The 23585-nt window shown below is 44.5% G+C and overlaps 1 protein-coding gene and 1 pseudogene across 1 annotated transcript in view; one reads left to right on the top strand and one right to left on the bottom strand.

Annotated features, from left to right (window-relative positions):
• The window catches only part of PANX1 (pannexin 1), a 51931-nt gene that overhangs the window by 14892 nt on the left and 13454 nt on the right, over window positions 1-23585 (bottom strand). The window contains exon 2 of the mRNA XM_028517233.2: window positions 11116-11255. Within this exon, the coding sequence (XP_028373034.1) occupies window positions 11116-11255 (140 nt within the window). The remainder of the gene's footprint in view (window positions 1-11115; window positions 11256-23585) is intronic.
• Window positions 21402-22504, top strand: LOC114500528 (annotated as a pseudogene).

Genomic DNA, 23585 nt, shown 5'->3' with positions numbered 1-23585 from the left:
TGCATGGTCTTGCTCCCCAGTTGTTCCTCCAGGTTTCTGCATGAGAATGTGGGACTGCCCAGTTCTCCAGCTGCCACCTTGCCATGCATCCTCTCTGCCCCAGCTGTGGATTTCTGCCTCTCCTACCATTCTGAATGAATGTTTCTTCTTTAACTCTTTGGTTGTTGGACTTCCATATAGTTTGATCTTCTATCAGTTCTGGTTGCTTTTTTTTGTTTTTAAATTTGTTGTTGTCCTTCTTTTGGTTGTGTGAGGAGGCAAAGTGTATCTAGTTACACCTCTGACTTGGCTAGAAGTCTCTGAGCTATGTCTTACAATGAGGCAAAAAACAAAAAAACAAACAAAACACACAAAAAAACAAACCCAAACATAACACAAAGTATTATATTAAGACAGCTCAAATTTCACCTTCTCTGTGGCCCTTGAGATATCACCTTTCCTCATATTTCCTTTGTTGGAGTCTTTTCTCCTTGTCTGCTCAGTGAATTCTCAGGCATCTGGGGCACCAAATAAAATGAGCAAGCTAACGGTGAGTAGTCAGAGCTGAGGCTGGAAGCATGTACTAGGTTCAATGGCATCCTCCCAAAACTCACGTCTACCTGGAATCTTTGCATGTGACATTATTTGGAAATACAGTCTTTGAAGATGTAATTGCTTAAGACAAGGGCATACTTAATTTGGGTGGGCCCTAATCCAGTGACTGGTGTCCCCCTAAGAAGGCCATATGAAGACAGAGACACACAGGAGAGTAGCTATGTGAAGAAGGAGGCAGAGATGGGAGTGATGATGCATCTACCAGCCACCAAGGGTTGCTGGCAACCACCAGAAGCTAGAAGACAGGGACTTAACAGATTTTCCCTTTGGGTCCTCAAGGAGGAACCAACCTTGCTGACACCTTGATTTGTAACTTCTGGCCTTCAGAACTGTGAGAGAAAAAATTGCCATTCTTTGAAGCTGCCAACTTTGTGGTAACTGATTATAGCAGTCTTCAGAAACACACACAAAGGGTTAGCAGGGACTGAATTATGAAGCCTTCGGACTCCCACTATATCCACAATGGGAAGCCACTGGTGGACAGCATGACCAAATTGATTTTAGAAAGACTATTACAGCAGTGGGGAAGGGAGCACACTGCAGAGGAGAGAGACTAGGCAGGAAAAGATAAGCCACCAACAGTGGGAGAGGGGAGGGTGGATTTGGGAGCTACATGCAGGGGGAAACATACACTTCACTGCACACTTGGAAGCGAGGGATGGAATAGGTGAACAAATGAGGGATGGGATAGGGGAACAAATAAGCTAGAACATGCAAATAGTTCTAGCTTATCCAAGGGCATTGGTGGTTGTTCCATTAGTGAAAATCAAGAAATAAGAAGGAGCAAACTCATGGTAAAAACCAATGAGATGGAAGGACAGACCTAAGAGGATGAGAAGTTTTGAACACAAGGTACCTGTGGTCAAGAACATCCTGGTAGACACATTCAGTAGATAACTGAAAATAAAGGAAGAAAATCTGACTGGCTGTCTGAGTCAGGATTTTACAGCATATAGATGGTTGAAGCCAAAAGCATGGCCAAGAGCATCCAAGGAGAATGTGTAGAAGGAGACAAGAGGAACAGGGAGGGACATGAGGCCCTACCATTTAAGGGCTGGGCAAAAGAGAACTGAAGAGACAGGGAGGAATGGGCAGAAAGTAGGAAGCAGATACATCAAGAACAAACTGTACACGGAAATGAAATAAAAAGACACACAAAAGATGTTTGTTCTTGGCTCCATGATGTTCAGAGAGTAACCAGCTTAAAAACAATCCCAAATATAGATGTCAAGAGCGAGGAGCTACCTAAAAAGGCTAGTGCATTCCATGAGTAGCTGACAAACGACAGAGAAGAGATGGTATGTCATTCCACTCTGCACTCAAGGGAACACACCCAAAGCTTTGTGTTGGGTGACATTCTGGGAGAGACCTAACACAAGGAGAAACCTGGAAGAGAGAGGATGGTGAACAGAGCATTTGTATGTGGAAGAAGAAAGAGACTCCTGTCAATGGAATTAGAACCCAGTTTCAAGGAAGCAAAAAGAAACTTTCCTAAAGATCTGTGTGAAAATAGAATGAAATGTCCTGTGAAGCAGGCAGTTTCCTTTCAATGGATCAGCTGGGAGGGCTTTAGTACTCTAGATCAGGGGTTGGCAAACTTTTTCCTGCAAAGGGCCAGATAATAAGCATTCGTGAGCTGTAAGGTCTCTGTGGCAACTATTGAACTCTGTCACAGTGTGGAAGCAGACACAGGCAACGTGCAAATGAATGAACATAACTGTGTGCCAATAAAACTATCTGTAGGAACAGGTGATGGTTGCATATGGCTGGAGCATGTATGTCATAATTTGCCAACTCCTGCTATGAGTCCTTGCTTCTTAATTTCAGCATTGCCTGGGAACTTGTTAGAAATGCAGAATTCAGGCCCCACCAGACCAACTAAATCTGAGTCTATATTTCAACAAAATGTCTGGGTGATTTGCATGCACATAGAGTTTGGGAAACATAAGTCTAGATTAGTGGTATCTACATTGGAATCCAAGCTGGGCCAACAGTATCAGGAATCTCCTGAAAGTGGATAAAAAACATACTCCTGATATTAACCCGACAGGTTCCAATACAGTGGTTTGGATGGTGCTCAGAATCCTGTATTTGCACACAGGTAATGCTAAGGTTTGAATGCCTCTGGTCTGGCCCCCTCAAAGGATCCCTCCAAACTAAGTTCCTATAAAGCCACTTTTGAGAAATAAAGAAAAATTTGACAACTCTGTTAATTTTATTTTCTTGTTCTTATTGTTTGTTTGCTTCTGTTTTTCAGTAAACTACCCCCACCTCTGGTTTTTATGTTTCAGAAAGAAATCTTGCCTGCCAGTTGCCTATATTATGAACTTGAACTTGACAAAGAACAGAACACGTCCAAAAAGGCCAGTTATCAAAAGTCCTATGGCGCCACCTGCTGGTGTCTTTGAATGAACCCACATTTGCACAAAAGACTTCCCTTAAAGGGTGCCAGGCCACCAGAAATAAATGGAATGGGGGAGGAAGAGGAAAGGAGCAAAGAAAGATGTAGGTGGAGAGAAGTTACAGCATTAATGATACCACTGCCATAAACTCTACGCTGATGATAAACACATTTAAATATTATGTGGAGTAACTTCTTTGGGGGGAATTTGGGTCTCCTGGTTTTCACTCTGGCATTGGAACTGAACTGGGAAGTGTCCACATAAATTCTGTGTCTCTCACCCAGACTCAGATGCTTGTAGAGAACTATGTCTGGTTCTGAACAGGACATACAAGCTACCTATTCCTCTCCTCCCCTCCATGCATGTGTTTTGCACACCCACCATGTGTCGTGCGCTGTCCCAGCTGTATGCTCATGGAAAAGACCTGGGCATGGTATCTGCTTGTATGGATCTGAGTCCTAGAAATAAACAACCAGTGAAGTAGAATTAAGGCAAGGAATTAACATATCCCAGGGCGATTCCAGGAAAAGCACAGATGCTCTGGGAACGTACAACCAAACAACCCAGACCAGAAAAGGGTGTGATTGGTGCTCTGCTTACCCAGCACCCCATTTTTTGGACCTGTGTGTCTTAGGCAGAGTGTGCAGTTTGCTGTCCACACAGTGGCTCCACGATCTTATTCCTAGAAGCTTCACATTGACCCACCTGGTTCTGGAAGCAATTTGAACTGGCAACAACCTTTGGTTTAGAAGCTCAGAGGAAGCTTCTAGGTGGAAATGACATTTAAGCTGAGATCAGAATACATAAGGAGTTAGCCAGATTTGGGGCAAGGAGGAGGATTGCTAGGGGAAGAGTCTTCAAAGCAGACAGAGTGTGTCTGAAACAGCCAAGAAACAAGAGACCTGAGGGAAGTCAAGATCCCTGGAGCACAAGGGGGGATGAAGATGGGTCTAGAAGTGAGGGGGCACAGTTCACAGGGGCCAGAGGGAGTGTGAACCTGGTTATACAAAATGGTTTGTTTTTTAAAAGAGACAAAGACATTTCATAGGGATTTGAAGTTTTTGTGTTTTGTTTGTTTTGTTTTGGGGAAATGACAGTCAGACAGGCAAAACAACAGCAACAACAACAACAACAAAACCAACAACCTGGAATTATGTGGAAATGGAGAGAGCAGGAAGGAACACAGCAAGTTGAGCAATGACTGCTGGGTGCCCTAGAGTGGTGGATGTAGGGATGAAGGATTTCAGAGTTTTTTAAGAAAGCAGAACTGATAGGGCTCAACAACTAACTAAAGAAAACAGAAGGAGTGGAAATGGCTCTCAGATTTCTGGCTGGTGTCACAGGTCCCAGCGGGGACAGGAAGGGAAAATTAGTTTAGTTTCGAACAAGTTGTGTTGGAAGCACAGGCCAGACCTTCAAGTGTTCAAGCTCAGGACACAGCTGGGTGTCTGGATCTGGAGCACAGGAGAGAAGGCTGGGCTGGACATAAAGAGATCTGAGTGTTGATGGCCTATGGGAGATTAGATGATCCAGGGACAGGCTAAAGCATGAGAAAAGTAAGTAGCCTAGACAGCCCCAGAGGAACCCCAACTTGTCAGGCATGGACGGAAAAGAAAGAGCATTGCCCTTCCAGGGAGACTCTGCCCCAAGAGTGGAGAGAGTGCCTGCAGGAGGGCGTGGTCCACAGGACTGGATATCAGAGAGAAGCTAAGTAGGATGAACCCTGGTGAGTGAGATTAAGTTCCCAACAGGGAGCTTGTTGGTGACCTGGGCAAGATCAGTTGAGTGGAAACAAGCGTGCTAAAATGTTAACAGAAAGAAGAGCGTGTAGAAAAGAAGGGCTGAAGACACAGGAGAAAATGGGGATGAGGATTCCTTCAAACAGGGATTGGGGGCATCTAGAACACAGGTGGGATACAAAGGGGCCCAGCCCTTGGTCAGGAGGAGGGAGTCCCTTCCATTCATCACACGGGAGGGAAAATGCTGGTGCTGCCACCAGGACATCTGGTAGGGCTTGCTGGCAGGAAACTGAGCATGTTTTCAGGTCGGGGATTCCATTTTCTCTAAAAGACAGGGGAGAGGGCCTCAGAGTGCAGAAGGCAGTGGTAGGGAGAGCGACGCCTTAATTTAGTTCCAGGTAATGATGAACTCAGAGCGAGGAGGCCACGGCAATGGATGACAAGTGGAAATGACGTGAAAGTTCTTGGATATATGACAGAGAATGGTGAGTCAGATGTGACGTCTGGGAGGGCACAGCTCTTATCTTTGGATGGAGATGTCTTACCAATGACTAAGGGGGTGGGGGTGATGTAGCTGGGTGTTGAGTACACCTTAGGAGCCGGGATTTTACCTGAAAGACAGGCAGCACGGATAAGCAATAAAGATATGGGAAGAGGGTACCCATCTTCAGGCCCACCCTGAACTAAGGACCTTCTGAGTCAACAGTATGTTCTGCTGCTAGAAGCAATTCTCCTGGAAAGATCCGAGGCTCAAGCTGAAGTTCACTACCTGGTGAACTTTGACCCACAGGTTAGAGTACAGACTCCTAAAGTCATGCAAATTAAACCTGTACCTTTTCACACGTGAAAAACGTCTGCAATCTGAAGGAGGCCCCTTGCTCTCCCACTGTCTGGCCATGGGACCCTGGACAAGGCATCAGCTGCTGTGGTCCTCAGCCTTCCCCTCTGCATGAGATGATCCCAGTCATCTTAACAGGTACAAGTCCACTGAATGTGGAGAAGCCAAGAAAAAAAAAACCCAACAGGAAAAGTTTTCTAAGCTTGAAGAAGAATCCGGCAATCCCATATCTGGGTATCTGCTCTTTAAAAGAACTGAAAGTAGAGACTCGAACAGATATCTGTACAGCTATGTTCATGGTGGTATTATTCACAACAACCAAGAGGTGGAAACAACCCAAGTGTTCATCATAGATGAATGTACATAAAATGTGGCATGTAAATATAATGGAATATCATTCAGCCTTAAGAAGAAAGGAAATTCTGACAAATGCTATAACACAAGTGAAACTTGAAAACATTATGCTAAGTGAAGTCAGCCAGACGCCAAAGGACAAATATTTGATTCCACTTGCATGAGGTTCCCAGAGTAGGTGAATTCAAAGACACAGAAAGCCGAATGGTGATAGCTACTGGGGGTGGGGGGAGGGGGAAACAAAGAGTTAGCATTTCACGAGCTCAGAGCTTCAGTTTGGGAAGATGAAAAAGTTCAAATGGACGGTGATGAGGGTCACACAACAATGCGAATGTACTTAACATCACTGAATTGTACACTAAAAATGATTAAAAAGGTACATTTTATGTTGTGTATATTTTGTCACAATTAAAAAAAAAACTGAAAAAGAGGTCACTGTGAAAATAAAGCAGATGTGATTACCAAATCTAGCCTGGCTCAGAAAGCCACAGAACGTTCACATCCTCCAGTCAGGCTGGACTCCGGGCTTCCCTCTGACCACTGCACTGGTCTCTCTGCACTGGTTTCCTAGGGCTGCCAGAACCTCGTCCGACAAGCTGGGTGGCTTGGGACAACACAAATTTTTTTGTCTCATAGTTCTGAAGGCTAAGAGTCCAAACTCAAGGTGTTTGCAGGCCTATGCTCCCTTCAAAGCTTCTAGGGGAGGAGCCTTGTCTCTTCCAGTTGCTGGTAGCCCCGTGCTTTCTTGGGTAACCACGGTAGAACTCCAGTCTGCCTGTCATCACGTGGTCATCTCCTCCCAGTGGTTTTACATCATCTTCCTTCTGTGCATGCCTGTGTCTAAATTTCCTTCTTTTTTTAAAAAAAATTCAGAATTCACTTTAGAAAGAGAGAGGGAGGGAGAGCAAGAGAGACAAAAAAACATTGCGCTGCTATTACAATGCCTTCATTGGTTGACTCTTGTATGTGTCCTGACTTGGGATTTAACCTACAATCTTGGCATATTGGGACAGTGCTCCAACCAATGGAGTCACCTGGCCAGGGCCTCAAAATTTCCTTTTTATAAGGATACTGGTCATATTGGTTTAGGGCCTACTCCAGCATAACCTTATCTTAACTAATTAGATCTGCATTTAACTAACTCCATCTATTTCTAAATAAAGTCACATTCTAGGGTATATGCAGGTAGAGCTTCAACATATCTTTTTAGGGCACACAACCGAACCCAAGACAGTAGCCAAATGCAGAGCTCCCCTCAGGGTGGCATTTGACACAGGCTATTATACTGACTCAGGCCTTCTTTATAGGGTATCCAGTCTTTCATTTGTACAGCACATACTTCTCATTTTCCCCATGACCCCCAGCTCTACCTCCTTTGCCAAGGCCTCCTACTCCACCACCTCTCAATGCTGGAGCACCTCTCAGCCCTCGCCCCTGTCTATGCTCACTACCTGGAAGACCCCATCCAGTCCCACAGCTTTAAACTCCGTCTATCCTCCGACATCCACTATATAGGGTGGGGCAAAAGTAGGTTTACCATTGTACGTGAAACATGGAGTCTATTCTTGTATTATTTATTTATTATTTTTACACACGAACAACAGTAAACATACTTCCCCCCACCCTGTATTTATGTCTCTACCCACCCTCAGATCTCCAGAACCACAGCCTACTGCGTACCTGACACCCCCCGGGCCACTGAGTATCTCTGATTTCACATGTTCAAGCAGAACTATTTGGTTTTCCTCCTAAACCTTCTCCTTCCCCAAACTTCTTCGAAGTAGCCAATGGCCTCTCCTTTGCCCAGCATCTAAAACCTTGGCTTTGTTTTATCCTTGACTCTGATCTTTCTCTTCCTCCCATGTCCAATCAGTACATCTTATTGGCTCCACCTTCTGTGACACCCCAAATCTGTCTCCTTCCAACCAGCCCTACTGCTCTCAATCACCTGAGCCCAGGGGATGGCACACTGCTGCTCGTGAGCTAAGTCCAGCCACAGCCAAGTGTGCACATTTCATCTCTCTTGGCAGAGCTGAGTAGTTGCAACAGTGCCCATGACTGGCCATGATGAAAAAATTGCCCTCTGGCTCTTCACAGAAAGGTTTGCTGGCCCCTGGTCTAAGCATCTGATATTGCCTTGACTATCCCCTGGCATAATCCTTTACTCAGCAATTAAACACCAAGTGCTTTGATTGTTCTTTGCCTTCTCAGAAATGACAATGTCTCTTTCTTTCCATTTCCTGCTCCTCACTCTGTGCCGACCAAGTGGCTCTCCCCACCTCTGTTCCCTCCTGCACACCATCCCTGAGGATTAACTCCTGGAAACACCATGTCCACCATGCTCAAACACCTGCAATGGCTCCCACTGTCCCTACCATTTAGCCAGAACACCTAGTTAGTTTTCAAAGATCCTCTATAACCTGGCCTGACCCTCCACAGTTGCTCAAGGCCCCATTGCTCCCCAACAGGACAAACCACTCCCTTCCCCACTCCTGGAAGGTGCCATGTGCCCTTCCCAGACAGTGTCTGTCAGCCTCTTCTCTACCTCCTTATTTCCATCAGCATCTGAGTCTGTTCAAAAGGCTCTCATAATAACAAATCATCCTAGACCCCAAACCTTCCCTCTAGTTACCATCTAGCTTGCTGGCCTCATTTCTAGGTAAGAGATTTTCTAAAAAAGGAAAAAAATATGAAGGAATTGTCCATGACCATCACCTTTATTTCCTCACGCTGCTATCTGGTGCCCATTTCTCCACTAAAACCACTCCTACCAGGGGGACCAATGATTTCACCACATCCAATAAGCTTTGTTTCACCCTTACTGCCGTCTTCTCCACAGCGGCATTTAACAGAGTTTACTGGTGTCTGCAAACATTCTTCCCTTGGTTTCTATGATAACCACACTCTCCTTTTCTCATCTAGCTTTCAGTTTATTCCGTCTCAGTATCTTCTTTACATGGGAGTTCTAGAGGAAGGGACCAGGTCATGCACGGTTCTTTGATAACCAACATTCTAGAAGGCAGGCCTTCAATCAATGTTAGCAAAAATCATCTCTCTGCCACTTCGAGTTTTCAGTTTGAGAATTTCCATTTCCCCATGAAATTCTCAATATTATCTTATTTCTTTAACATAATATTAATGATTATCTTAAGTGTGTATCTGATCAATGTATTTATTATCTGTGTTTCCTATGGGTCTGTTTCTAGTTCTGTTTTTTTTTTTTTTTTGGCTTTCTTGAACCCCGCTTATTTTTAATCGAGTGCTGAACATTACATGTGAAAAACTGGAGCAAGAATCTGAATGTCTGGAGGAAGTGAACTTCCACCAGAGAGATGGATTTATTATTGCTTCTGGCAGGCAGGTAGGCTGGAGATGCTGACAATCCTATACCTTCCTCATTCAACTGGTATTGAAATGATTCAAACCACATCTCTAGTCCCCGTGAGGGGTGGTTTAATTTTGGATTGCCTCTTACTTCTCAGCAATGGCTTTTCAAACAAGGGTTGTTGACCAGGGTCCTTCCAACTTGGCAGGTCTTGACTTCAATTCTTGTCTCCAGCTCTATGAATCTGGCCAGAGCTCTGCTCAGACCCTGACCTGAACTTCCATCCAAACAACCTAGACTACCACCTCCAGAAAGAGAGCTTCATGATCCCTCACTAGTACAAGGACCCTAAGGCTTGGCCCCCATGACGCTTTGTGAGAACGCCCTGCCCACCCTGTGGGAGCAATGGGAGCCCAGAGACCGGATTCCAGTCTCACAGTCAGCCACCAGCCCTGTGACTCCTAGGCTTGACCTTTCAAGTCTCCTTATCCTTACATGTAAAATGCACCCCAGTCAAAATCTTTGAATTTCTTCCTGCTCTAAAAGTTTTGCAATCTCTAACTTTTCTAACGTAAAGACAATCCCAAGCTATACATTCCTCTTTTGTGAATCTACCAATGCCCAGCCTGGAGACTGATTCCAATTTTTCCATTCTCATAAGACCATTATAACACAAAGACTTAAACTATAACAGTGTGGATTGAGATTCACAAAGTTGTTTAATTTCTGGAGCTGTGCCCTTTCCTACTGAAGATCCTTATTACTTATTGCCCTGGCTACGAAGTCATGCAAAGTTCATGAGGACCCAATTACGGCTAAGGCTGAAAGTCAAAGAGAAAAGCCCAGCCCCGAGGAAGGGCGTCACTGTGGGGCATCACCATGCCTAAGGCATGCAATACATAAACATGAGGGAACAGGCCTGAGTCAAAGCCAAGGACTTAAATTGTTCATTTTAAAAAATAAGGATGCTGACTATGTTGGCAAGAGGCAACACAGGGGAGAATCAAATAGACTTCAGCCTTTGGCTTTCAGAAGCTAAAATGCCATGCTTTCCCCAGTGCAGAATGCCAGAACACACACAAACGTTCTGTTTTCATGACGGACAAGAGATTCAGTGGTTGAAAATAATGACAGGCTGAAACAAAGTCCCACTTTCACACACTCAGAGAAGACCTAATGGAGCCTCTTCATTATGCACAGAACATTGTCCTGCACAAACCTGTCAACTCTGGCATGGCCCAGCCTCTACGTACCCCCAACTACCTCCCAATCCCCGACCACAGAACTCCTGGCCTGTATCTCTCTCTATGGGACACAGTTGTCTCCTGGGCAGTGTCTCCCTTTCCTTGTGGTACCTGTACCCATCAGAAAGCAAAGGAGTTATCACTGGGCTTCTCGATGCCTCAGTAACACACTGGCTACTAGCAAATGAACTCTATGTTGGTCCTTACTGTTTCCAAGAGGCCATGTGTGTGGTGAAAAGAAGCCGCCAAAGCTACGTTTGGGTCCTCGCCCTGCACTATCTAACAGTGCTCATTTAGGCATTGAAAGTGTACTCAGACACCACTACAGGCCAGACACTCTGCTGGGCATTAAGAAGAGAAAAGTAAGTAGGACATATGAGGTGCCTGCCATTGTGGAGTTAAAATCCAAAAGTACCTCAGTTTCCCCATCTGCTAAGTGAAGGCACTGGACAAGCAACTTTGAGGTTCCTTTAGATTTTAAAGTGCTACAGTTGTAGAACTGGAGCTACAGCCCTTGCTGGTAATACGCGTCTATGTGGCGTGGATTGGCACAGCTTCTCTGGGCCCCAGGTCCCACATCTACAGATAAACAGCTGAAATCTGAAAGTGTCCCAGTTACCTTATGCAGCCACAGTGGAAGGTTCCCAGAATCGCCCTGCAAGGGTGACTTCTGCTGAACAGCAGCCCAACAGTAAGAATCCACGAAGGCAGCCTGACGCCAGGAGAAAGAACTTGGGGAGAAACAGCTTATCTGTGTACCTAAGAAGTAAAAACAGATCGTTCCACATGAATGAAAGCACAGTGCCTGGACCCTTCCCACCCCACCCTCCGTGGCCTCCCTGCCTCAGCCTGTGAAGTGTTAGCTAAGTCAGGGAGCACTACCACAGGAGTAAGGGCATAACTGAACCAAAACAGCACATCTGTAGGAAAGCTGAGTATTTGAGTTTTTTGGCCAACACTAGTCATGATGGCAGATTGGGCTCAGTTGGGGAAAACTCTTGAAAGAAGTGAAACCACCATGAAAAGAAAAAGTGAGCAGGAAAAGAAACAGAGCCAAAATGTACACAGGAAACATGCATAGAGTTCCTTCCCTCTGAGATGAGGATTGAGAAAAGGGAGGGGGGTTAGAGGAGCGAGGGGAACAATTAGACTGGAAAAAAAGGGCCCTGTAAAACAAAGAAAAAAAGAACTTCTAGCCTGCAGAAGAGAAGGCTAATGGAAATTTGGTAATACTTGGCTGGGTGACAAAGCAGTTTTCCATCTCCTCTAACAAAAAAGGCACACACTGAAGCTGCACCCAAGCGGTTTTACATTTGGAAGACAGATGCTCCAGACGGCAAACCTCCAGACAGGGAGACAGGCACTGGAAGGGGGATCAGGAGAGCTGAGTCCTGTGGGAGGCTCTGCCATTAACTGGCTCTTCTGGGAGCTCAGAACTGTTTTCTCCTCTGAAAACTGGGGACTACATCAATCTGCCAACACTACCGTTACCGACTACCTGGAAGACTCTTCATGCTCCTGAGTGCCTATGTGCTCCTGACTCACACAGGCCATGTGGGAAACTGGCTGGGACTCTTGGGGTCCGGGGCTGAAGCCGTGTGCCCCTCCTTCACAGCAGGCAGAGCACCTGGCGCTGAGCCTCTCCTGGCAGCCCCTAGCACAGCCCTGCTTCCCTGTCCCATCAAGCATGCACAGAAGCCTGTGTGCATTGTGGGCACAGGGACCAGCTGCTGAGGCCAGGAGCAGGCACCCCCTCTTCCACATCCTGTGCAGTGTGAGAGAGTGCTAAACGCTTGGGTTCCAATGTTCGCTGTAATGAAACCTAATTGCCATTCATAGCTGAGTGAGCTCTGGCCACCCAACCTTCCATAGCCAAGGATCTCCAAAAGGGTAATGACATTAAAGTCTACACTCTTAGCACAGTGCTTGGTTCCCAGTAGTTGCTTAATAGGCAGTACATTCTTCTATATGAAGTAATGATTAACAGTATATCCTGTTACAGCTTTAAAGACTGTGGGCATTCCCATCACTCTCTTCCCTTCCTAGAGCAGGGACTGGGATGGTAGAAAGACCCTGAGCTGGATTTCCCTAGTCCCTGGGACATAAAAAGTCTCAAAGGGTCACTTTGAGGGAGGGAGCGGCCTTTATACTTGTAAGAGGAGGGGGTAGTGGTGGGTATGCTGTCTGGAGAGCAGATTCTTGGGTGTGGTGGGGGCAACAGGCAAGGCCCTGAGCACCCCATCTTCTTCATCAGGTGCCTGTATTGTTCATGGACATTGAGAAAGGACTTCTCAGGAAGAGCTCCTGGAGGAGATCACTGTGGAAAGTCACATACCATCACATGCTATAATAGGCTAAGTTCTTGCCTGCTGAGCATGGCTTAAATATGATTTGAGGGGTAGGTAAGGTATTTCAAGGTCCCTTCCAACTCTCTCTTAACCTGTTACACTGGAGTTCTTACATTTTATAAAAATAGAGCAGTCAAGCCAGCACAGGGCATGGGGCTAAAGTCACATTGCTCTCCCATCAGCAAGACTGTCAAATGCTTCCTCTGTTGTCCCACCCTCCAAGACTTGCCAAGCATGATGGCAGAGACCCAAGAGGGACAGGCAGCTCAGGTTATAGATGGACGGTTTCTGGAAAGTTGCTTGCTTGGCAATATCTGTCCAAATACTTCTTTTTTATGAAAATGAACAATGCTTTTAGGATTTCATGAGAACCTGTACATGGAGCCAACATGTAGTGGCATTCTTTCTAGAGCAAGATGTGCTTCAAGTTCTGTCTTGGGACTTCAGGGACCTCCCCCAAGGCAGTGGTGGAAATTGTTGGAGCATAAATAACTAAACTATTTATTTATTTAAATTTTACTTATTTATTTTTAGAGAGGGAAGGGAGGGAGATAGAGAGGAACATCAATGTGCGGTTGCTGGGGGTCATGGCCTGCAACCCAGTTATGTACCCTGACTGGGAATCAAACCTGAGACGCTTTGGTTCGCAGCCCGAGCTCAATCCACTGAGCTACGCCAGCCAGGGCATAACTAAACTATTTATACCAAAGCTTTTGCAAAACAGAAAGAAAGGAAATACAGCTGAGTCTAGAGAGACGGAGACTGAGGCTGTGCTGAGCTCACAAGTAAATGTTTTTTCATCTGGAATAAAAGACAGTGAACAACCAATATTCATGGGACACCAAGCAGCTCTTAAGTCATCATCTCATTTAAGCCTCACAACCAAGTTGAGAGAAGGAAAGCAGGGAACAGAAGGGGGTGGGGTGTAGAGGGGGGGGAGGAAGAGGGAGAGAGAGAGAGCCAGAGAGATGGATAGGTAGAGATAAAGAGCTCCATGTTATCTTCATTTTATCCTGGAAGATCCCAAAACTCAAAGTAGTTCAGTAATCCCCCACTCAAGCTAGAAAATGGCAGCAACAGAATTTGAATCTGTATCCAACTCTCATTCTCTTAAAACACTGTCCACTGGCCCAGTCACTCCAGCAAGGCCAGGCTGGAGGAGGTCCCAGGAGCCAGGGATCAGTTGGAGTTGGGTGGTTTGAACAAGGAATTCCTCCAAGTGACCAGAATAGGCAGAGCTTCCCGGGAATACCAAAGAGAAATCTGGGGAAACAGATTAAAGCCCAAGTATCGGGTATTCCCAGGCCCAAAATGGGAAACAAAGGAAGTCAAGAGCCAGGCAGGGGCAGAAACCAAATTGGGAGTGAAGAGCAGGAGCAAAGGAAGGGGCAAAGTGAGAGGGTGCAGGGGGACCAGCATGTGCTGGGTGCCGCAGCCCTATACCTTCACCCAAGACAAGACAGCTCAGCATGGCTTAGAGGTACCGTGTTGGGATGCTCAGCTGTTGCCATGGGGCTGGGATGCTTGGGTCCTGGACCATCCCGACCTATCTCCAAAAGTACTCCCACCTCCTTTATCTCACTTACTCTTCAAAATAATATTAAAAGGTGAACAGGTGATTTATGTATTTTTTTTAGTAATTCTCCTGTAAGGAAAGCTTCCAGTTTTTCCCTAGATTATTCATCCTAAATCTCAGCTCTGATCTTGATACTCCCTTGGCTTAACCCTCTTCATGAGTCCTCCATTGCACAGTATAAGTCCAAACTAATTCTCCAATTCAATCCAATTATTGCTATGGTTTCCATAGGCCCGATTAATTCCTAAATCTGTACCTTCCCTCCCACTATTCCTTTAGCCCAGGGGCCTTCTCTCCAATACTTGTTTAAGTCAGTGCCCCTTTATGCCCACCTCCACGGCCCATCTTTCAACCCACTTTAAATGGTCACCTTTTCCACGAAGCGTCTTCCCCAGTGAGCTCCCAGAGCCCTTGAAAACCATCCGAAACATGCCGAGGCACCTTCAACCATGTGGTATAAACATGCAGGTATGTCTTATCTCCTCTAAGATCTCAACTCTTGGCCAGTAAGATAGACAAAGTCAGTCTCAGCCTCTCTCTCAACTCAACACAGTACCCTATATCAAATAAATACCAGCTGCCTGGTGCTTTAAATATTTCAAAGTCCTTGCTCCAGCTGGCATGGCTCAGTAGACTGAGTGTGGGTCTGAGAACCAAAAGCTCACAGGTTCAATTCCTGGTCAGGGCACATGCCTGGGTTGTGGGTCATGTCCCCAGTGGGGGGCTTGTGAGAGGCAACCAATTGACATCTCTCACAATGATGTTTCTCTCCTCCCTTTTCTCCCTCCCTTCCCCTCTCTCTAAAAATAAATAAAATCTTTTAAAAAATATTTCAAAGTACTATCATAACATACTGTCTCAATGTTCAAGTATCCATGTAAGAAATCTCTGTCGCATTTGATAGCTGAGAAAACAGCCCCCTGACCCACAGTGATCCTCAGGCCTGAGTCCTACGCCAGAGTCCCATGCTCCACTGAGCCGGCCAAGTCTGCCTGCTCCACTCTGCTGTGTGTTGGCTGAGTGAGCATTCTGATCTCCAGCGAGGGGGTGTAGTGAGATAGGAACTGCCCCTCAGAGGTACAGTCAAGAAACGAGTTTCAGGTTTATACTAGGAACAACAGAGAACACTATTTTCACTACCTGAGAGAGCAGAGGGAGCTGTGGGCTTTATATTTGTGTGTGTATGGCCAGATATAATGAAAGGCCACAGGGAGGAAAACTTGTGGTTTCCTCCTTGTTCATGGGCACTGTGGAAACAGCTACATCAACTGCTAGTAAGTAACCTAACCATGGACATCCTCCCTGTCCCCTTTTCTGGCCCAAGGTGGGAGTCATACCTTCTCCCTTAGTGGCAGCCCGGGGGGCCCTTGGTGCAGCTTAGACCTATGGCCGCTGAAGAAGCAGCTGGTAGCAAAGGACAACATGGCCCAAGGATGGACAGGACCAGGAAGGGCAAGCCTGTCCAGTGGTTTTTCAATGGCACCAGCACAGCCTGCACCAGGCCCTCTGTTCCCAATCCAACCTTGCTGAGAGGGAATTTGGCCTAGTTTGCTATTGTCCTTCTCCCTCCAACAAGCTGTCTTTTCATTCTTCTGCATTATATACTATGAGTTCTGAGTGAGCCCCTGTGCCTTCTGACAAACATCTATCCTCTCTCCCAGGATGCTGTGTGGGAATGTTTCCTGATTTGCTTCTGCATTTAAATGCTACATGTAACTGTGAGGTGCCATAGGAATCAGGCCTCCTGAACAGTTAGGGAAACTCATCCAATCTACAAGTTTAACAAAAATACAAGCAGGAATAGAGAGATCTAGTTAACTGGCTGAGAGAATTTTAGAGGAACTTTCGAATGGAACAGATTTGAAGCTGAACGATGCATTGGAGAGGCCGTAGGAGGCAAGCACCGGGAAGGAGCCCTTGCTGGGGACTTTGGCCCCCATTTTAAAGATGAGATCATGTAGGTAGGAGGTTGTAGAGCTGGTATATCAACTGGGTCATCATCTTCACCTTCCAAGTGCAAGAAAGAAGAGGCATAAAGCACATGTTATAGACGAAGATTGGGTCATGGATGGTGGAATGAGAAAGAAGGAGACTGGAGAGTTTCTTCGAGGGGAACAGTAAATCTTGGGGTTGCTGTTCTGAGGTACAAAGTGAAAACAGAGTATAATAATGGTTATATCAATCATAATCATTTACATAGCATTTTAAAAGTTTATAAAATATTTTTATTTTGCAAAACAAAAATTTAGCTTAAATTCAAATTAATATAAATTATATATGTACACACAATTCACACATGCATACACACACATACAGGAACTAGATAGATCATATTACCACCTATCGATACAAAGCACTGAACTTGAAAGTTCTGCCTTAAGGTTGCCAAAAAAATAGAAAACTATTATAAACTCTCAAGTTCAATGAAAATAATCATATAAAGAAGACCATGAATGTATAGAATAGAAACAGATGAGTAGTGGTCAGATCTTAGAAAATAAACACAGAATAGTAATAAGCACTCACATGGATGCAACAGGTCTGTATCTCTTTAAAGTAACTTTGACCCCAACATAATAAAACCAAATGACTCAAAAGGTCTGCCACAAAGGATCCTACCTTGTCAAATACCTAGAGCTCCCAACTATCATAAAATACATTAAAATTCTAGGAATCTCAGAATAACTTCTCTTTCTTAAAAAGAACCAAGGAATACCTTTCTATTTACTAGATGGGATACTACCCGATTCATGAATCGTTCAGTAAAGCCAATTAGATCTTTAAATTAAAAAAAGGAGCCAAATTCCTCCCCTTTCACCTCTTCATCAGACTTCCATCCAAACCTATTTCTAGCTTCAAACACAAGGAAATAAATACATTCTGGAAGTCCCAAACTGCCCATGACTGCCTTTGTTTTTACAGGAACTGACCCCAAGGCACACATGAGTTTTAAACCAGTACGAAAATATAAGTACCCTCTGTAGCCCAAACAAAACAAAACTGAATTGAAACGATAGTTTTCTTTTCCTTTAAACCAAGTTGTTTCACCAGGTCTCTTGTCCACAGCTGAGCCTCGCTTTTTATAAAGAGAACCCAACTGGAGCTAACATCTGCTCCTTTGCTAAGATGGATATAATCAAATGTAAACTTCTAAACAAGTTCCAAGAAGTACCCAGACACTTCACTATCCATTCACATTGTACAGAGCAATACACGACTGCTCGGCATTTCAAAATGAATGTTTTCTCCTTCTGGGTCTAACTCATTGGATAAAGGCCCCCTCAGTGCACACTGCTCTCATTAATGGGGGTGGGGAATATAAGCTTATACTTACAGACCACATGGTCCAGGATGTGTGACCACTGGACCACATGGCCATAGGGAACACAAACCAAGCTGGCGAGCCTCAGATGGAACCTACAAGGTCTCCTTTAATTCAATTGAGAATGATAGCATAAACAATATATTATATAGCCTGCTACATGCAAGAGGAGAGAAGGGGAAGCTGGACTGAGACGACAGCTCCAAGGAACCCTGAAGCCAGACTCTATGCAGAAGAGACCAGAGAACTAAGTAGCAGTTTGAGGGGCTTCTTGTTGGGGTCCGCCCTGCCTGGTCTCAGAAAGCTGTAACCCTCGGTGGCTAAGGCTGAATGAGAGACCTCTGAACCAGGAGACACTAAGGAGACAAACTCATTTCCCTGGCATGAGCACTGCCTGCTCTGTCTGGCTCCCATTGCTTGGTCAGTAGTCAATGATGGGTAACAATTCTCAGAGGAGAATGAGCCTAAGACAGGCACGATCACGTGGGAATAGGCCATCAGGGAAGAGACTCAGGGGGCTGTGGAAATGAGGGAGTGATTGACATCACCCCAGCCCCCTCGGCTTTGACAAAGCCTGAGTCCTTGTTCTGGCTGTGAGAAATCCAAATCTCCCGGCTGCCTTTGTCTTTTCTGCCTGACTCAAGCCTGAAGAAATAACAGGGGTGGTGCAGTCCAGACCAGAGTCGGCGGATCCCCAGAGTAATCAGACATGGGACATAGAATATGCAAGATCCTGTGAGACCTGCTTGCTGGAGGATGCTCTTGAACTAGAATATGAAGGCACGGGCAGGAAATGAAACAAGCTTTTAGGTCCTGTAGCTTTTTAAGTGATAAAACCCCAAACTCAGGATGAGCCCTGTCAGCCCTTTGAAAGCTATCTATTCGTTTGATCTTCCCTGCCAGACTGTAATCAACAAACTGTATCTGTGCTCCTAATAAAAGCCTACTCAGGCAGTGGCTTGGGGCAATCCCCCCTTGAGGGAGTGGCCATTCAGCCCCTATTTCTCCACAGGACTTGGTAGTCCATGTGTATGCTTTCTCACGTCTCGAGCACCTGCAGCGTTCGCGGTCACTGCAGGCCAGTGGCTGCCTCAACTTCTCTCCTGTGGTGGGGACCCGGTCCTGTAGACAACCAGAAGTCTATACCACACAAAAGAAGAACTTGTATAAATCCAATGTAAAACTTAACAGTTGTCCAGTGAAGAAAATTTTCATAACCTGAGCACCAGGGGAAGAAAGGCATACAAAACCTCAATGTTCTAGTAAACATGCAAAAAAAAATTACTTGATATATCTAAGTATTAGTTTATTTAAAAAAAGTGTTCTCTGAGATTAACTAAAAATACAGAAAATTATAGAAAATAACATAACATATACCCAGGAGTTTTAAAGTAATATTGACATTTTGCTGTGGGTACCTCCATCTGTTTTTTAGACAGGTTATTTTGAATTTTTTCCAGACCCACCAAAATGTTACAAGAATATTACAGTGATATTCAGCCATAAAAAAGAAGGAAATCCTGCCATTTGTGTCAACATGGATGTACCATGAGGGCCTTATGGTAAGTGACATAAGGCAGAGAGAGAAAAACAAATGTTGTATGATCTCACTTACGTGCTTCAGCTAAGAAAACGGAACTTAGAAACAGAGAACAGACTGGTGGTTGCCAGAGGTGGGAGGTGGAGGGTGGGGGAAATGAGTGAAGGCGGTCAAAGTCACAAACTTTCAGTTCTAAAAAAGTGTCATGGGGATGCAGACCACGGTGACTATGCGTTAACAAAACTGGACTGTATATTTGAAAGAGGTTAAGAGAATAGATCTTAAAAGTTCTTATCACACACACACAAACTGCAACTATGTGAGGTGATGTGTGTTAACTAGAGTTATTGTGGTGACCATTTCACAATGTGTACATATGTCAAATCATCATATTGTACACCTGAAACTTATACGTTATATGTCAATTATTTCTCAGTAAAACTGAAAGAAAAAATAAATACAAATTTTAAACCTGCATAAAATACATTATTATTAAAAAAGACTACTTCAAGGAAATCCCATACACTCTGGAATTGAGATTCAACCACTATCAACATTCTACCACATGTCCTCTCTCTATACAGATATATATGTAATATTGGGTTGGCCAAAAAGTCCATTTAGTTTTTTCCATAAAATAAAAGACATTTTTCATTTTCACCAATAACTTTATTGACTTGGATATTTTGAATATGTCGGCTATCTCCCACATGGTATAACATTGCTTGTTCTCTATTAATATCTCTATTCAGCTGCTATCAACTTCGACTGATCTGCCCGATGGTGGAGCATCGTCTAGTGAGAAATCTCTAACTCAAAACTTCACAAACCACTTCTGACATGGTTGATCAGTCACAGCACCTTCTTTACACATGGCACAAATCTTTTTGTGTGTTTCCATTGTATATTTACCTTTCTTGAAATAATAGAGCATAATATGCCAAAAATGTTGCATGTTTTCTTCCATCTTCAATATTAAGATGGCTACAGAAAAACTCACCAATTTTGATAATTAAAAAAAATGCACACTGACATGACAACTGTCACAATATAATCTAACAAAATTGTTTTTAATGAAGTTAAAGATAATTAAGTGCTACTAGAACCATCTTATGGGAAAAAACAAATGAACTTTTTGGCCAACCCAATATACATATATTTTTTTTCCTGAACTACTTGAGAGAAAGTTGTAGAGATCATTACCTTCTACTCTCAGAAGTATGTATCTTCTAAGAACAAGGCTTTCTTGTATATAACCCAATGCAACTATGAAACTAGAAAAAAAAATGATACAATACTGTAATTGATATTGGGTTCCCAAACTATCTTTTGAAGCAACTTTTTTCTTCCTCCAATCAGGATTCGATCTTGCACCATCCTTTACATTTAGCTGTTGTGTTGCCTTATCCTGGAAGGGTTCCACAGCCTTTCTCTGTCATTATCCACAGGCCCCAAGTTTGATGTTTGTCTGATGGTTTCTCTACATTCCATCCAGGTTCTGCACCCCTGCAGGAATCCCATGGAGGGGTGTGGGCCCTCTACAGGGTCCCCATCACCATGCTGGTGATGTCACCTATGAATGATCACTTGGGTAAGGTGCTGTCTGCCAGGTCTCTGCTGTGAAACATGCCTTTTCCTTGTGACCTAAGTGGCCATGGGGAGGCCCCAAGACTGTGTAAATGTTCCATTCCTAACAAACTCACTTGGTAGGAAATCAACTGTGACTGCAAAGTGAAAATTTTCCAACTTTATCCTTCCCTCTACATTTATTAGTTGGTGTTTTACTATAAAGAGGAACTTACCTTTTCCTGCATTTATTTGTTCTTTTTTAGTATCAATATGGACTCTGCAGTCTCTTATTTTTCAACATTTTATAGTCCATTGTTGTTAGCCATCTTGATGTTCACACTGTCTCAGTCAAACTAGCTCCTGTGTCCTTTTGACATACTCCTCTTGTCCACACTTCCTGGCACAAGATGTTCTGGGAGCCCTCGGTTCCTTTTAGTGGGTAATAAAATTTTAAAACCAAGATGCTAGATGCACTCAGTACTACCGGGGATGGCACTGCTCCTATGCCCTTTCAGCAGACATAGCTGGGAAATTGGTGTGTATGTGTGTTTATACTGAAACTTCTAATTCCAATCCAACACCACTGGTTTCTTCTTTGCTGGACCCCATTCCATATCTGTATCCTCCTTCTTTCATAGTGAGCCCAACTGTATTAACATACGGTAGTTACTCATTTGCCCAATGCTAAAATTCACATGAAATAATTTCAGAAGTTTTAGAGCAAAGATATCTCTTGATTTTCATTTTACAAGGTGTACCCTGGCTTCTTCTCTGAGGAAACACCAAATGGCAGGTGATTTTGGTGTGGTGGGACAACGTATGGCCCAGGGGCCCTGGAATGGGAGGGGCTTCTGTGGACGATTTGACAGTGACATGGGGCTGAAGAGAGGCTGGGGTTGGGGTGGAGCCACGGCCACAGCCAAGGCTGCAGGGCTAGTGGAGGCAATGTTGAGACAAGGAGTGGATCCCCTTTGCCAAGCTGGGCTACCTGGTCAAGGACATGAAGAACAAGTCCCTGGAGGAGATCTATCTCTTCTCTCTGGTCATCTAGGAATCTGGGAGCATTGCCTTTTTCCTAGGGCCATCCCTCAAGGCCAAGGTTTCGAAGACTATGCCTGTGCAAAAGCAGACACATTCTAGTGCAAGGCATTTGTCACCACTGGGAACTATAATGGACATGTCAGTGTGAATGTTAAGTGCTCCAAGGAAGGAGCCACTGCCATCCATGGGGTCACCCTCTTGGCCAAGCTCTCTACTATCTCCATGTGGTGAGGCTACTGGGGGAACAAGATCAGCAAGGCTTGTGTTGTCCCTTGCAAGGTGACTGGCCACCATGGCTCTGTGCTGGTGGCTTCATCCCTGCCACCGGGGCACTGGCATCGTCTCAGCCCCTGTGCCCAAGAAAGTACTGAAATGGCTGGTATCGACGACTGCTACAACTGGTCTAGGGGCTGCACTGCCACCCTGGACAACTTTGCCAAGGCCACCTTTGACGTCTCCAAGACCTACAGCTATCTCGCCCCTGCCCTCTGGAAAGAGACTGTGTTCACTAAGTCTCCCTATCAGGAGTCCATTGACCATTTTGTAAAGACCAGTCCCAGAGTGTCTGTGCAGAGGACCCAGGCTCCACCTGTGGCCACCACATAATTTTATACAGGAAAAATGAATAAAGTGAGTTAAGCCTGTTAAAAAAATAAAATAAATACCATATTTTGCTGTATATAATGTGCTCCTGTGTCTACTGTACACCCATGTTTTTGGCCCAAACTTTCAGGGGAAAAAATCTTCTGTTTTAATTCAATTTTTTAGTTATTTATATTTAGAAACAAAACCAATGAGTATATTCAAGGGTACTATTTTGCATACGGATATTGTTATTACTTTCTAGAGTTACACTTTTAACGCATAAGCATAAATGAAAGAACTAACGTTTGTACAGATATGGAATTAGTGGTACCCATGAAGAATGTGCATCCTTACTTTTTCCCTCAAAAATTTAAGCAAAAAGTGCGCATTATAAACAGCAAAATATGGTAAAAGGTTTACAGTGGATGTTATGTCAATAACTGGCCATTCAGGGTCAAGAACACAAGGCACAGACCAGTTAGGAATCTACTGCCATTATCCAGGTGTGAGAGAATGTGAAGAAATAGTCCCAGCACACATCTGCCTGAAGTCTCCTTCTATCACCTCTAGGTCCTCGCCTGGTCCAGGTCAAAGACTTTGGTTCCATGAAATGAAGATTAATGCAAAGGTCAGATGGAAGGTAGAAGAAAAGCTAACACAAACATCTCTTCTATAATGCTATTCATGTGTTAAAAAATAGTGTTTTGCAAAATCACTGAAAATAACAGAACTTATGGAGCATATAGGATTAGGGTAGATTTTGTACTTAGAACACAAGCCGAATAGCAACAATCCTCATGAAAGCATACTAGTGGCTAAAGGAGTACGGTAAGGAAGGGTTTGAAGCTGCTGTGTTATGCACAAAAAACAAAATGCACAAAGACCAGAGAACAGTTCTGAAACAAGGCACGTGACCAAATGGAACCAAGAGGAGAGCCTGGGGTGATTGGGCACTCTGTGCGTGCCACTTTCCTCTACAGCTTGCTTCATTAAGGTCCTCTAACTTGGTGGCACAAACCATTTACATGCTGGAAAAAAAGGCATATGAGCCAATGTGACTCCCACATTGTAAGTACATAGATATTCCCCTATGTAGGTATCACATGCA

Source organism: Phyllostomus discolor, chromosome 6 (genome assembly GCF_004126475.2).
Source record: "Phyllostomus discolor isolate MPI-MPIP mPhyDis1 chromosome 6, mPhyDis1.pri.v3, whole genome shotgun sequence".
In the NCBI taxonomy this organism is placed as follows: Eukaryota; Metazoa; Chordata; class Mammalia; order Chiroptera; family Phyllostomidae; genus Phyllostomus; species Phyllostomus discolor.
This window is presented reverse-complemented; position numbering and strand designations above follow the sequence as displayed.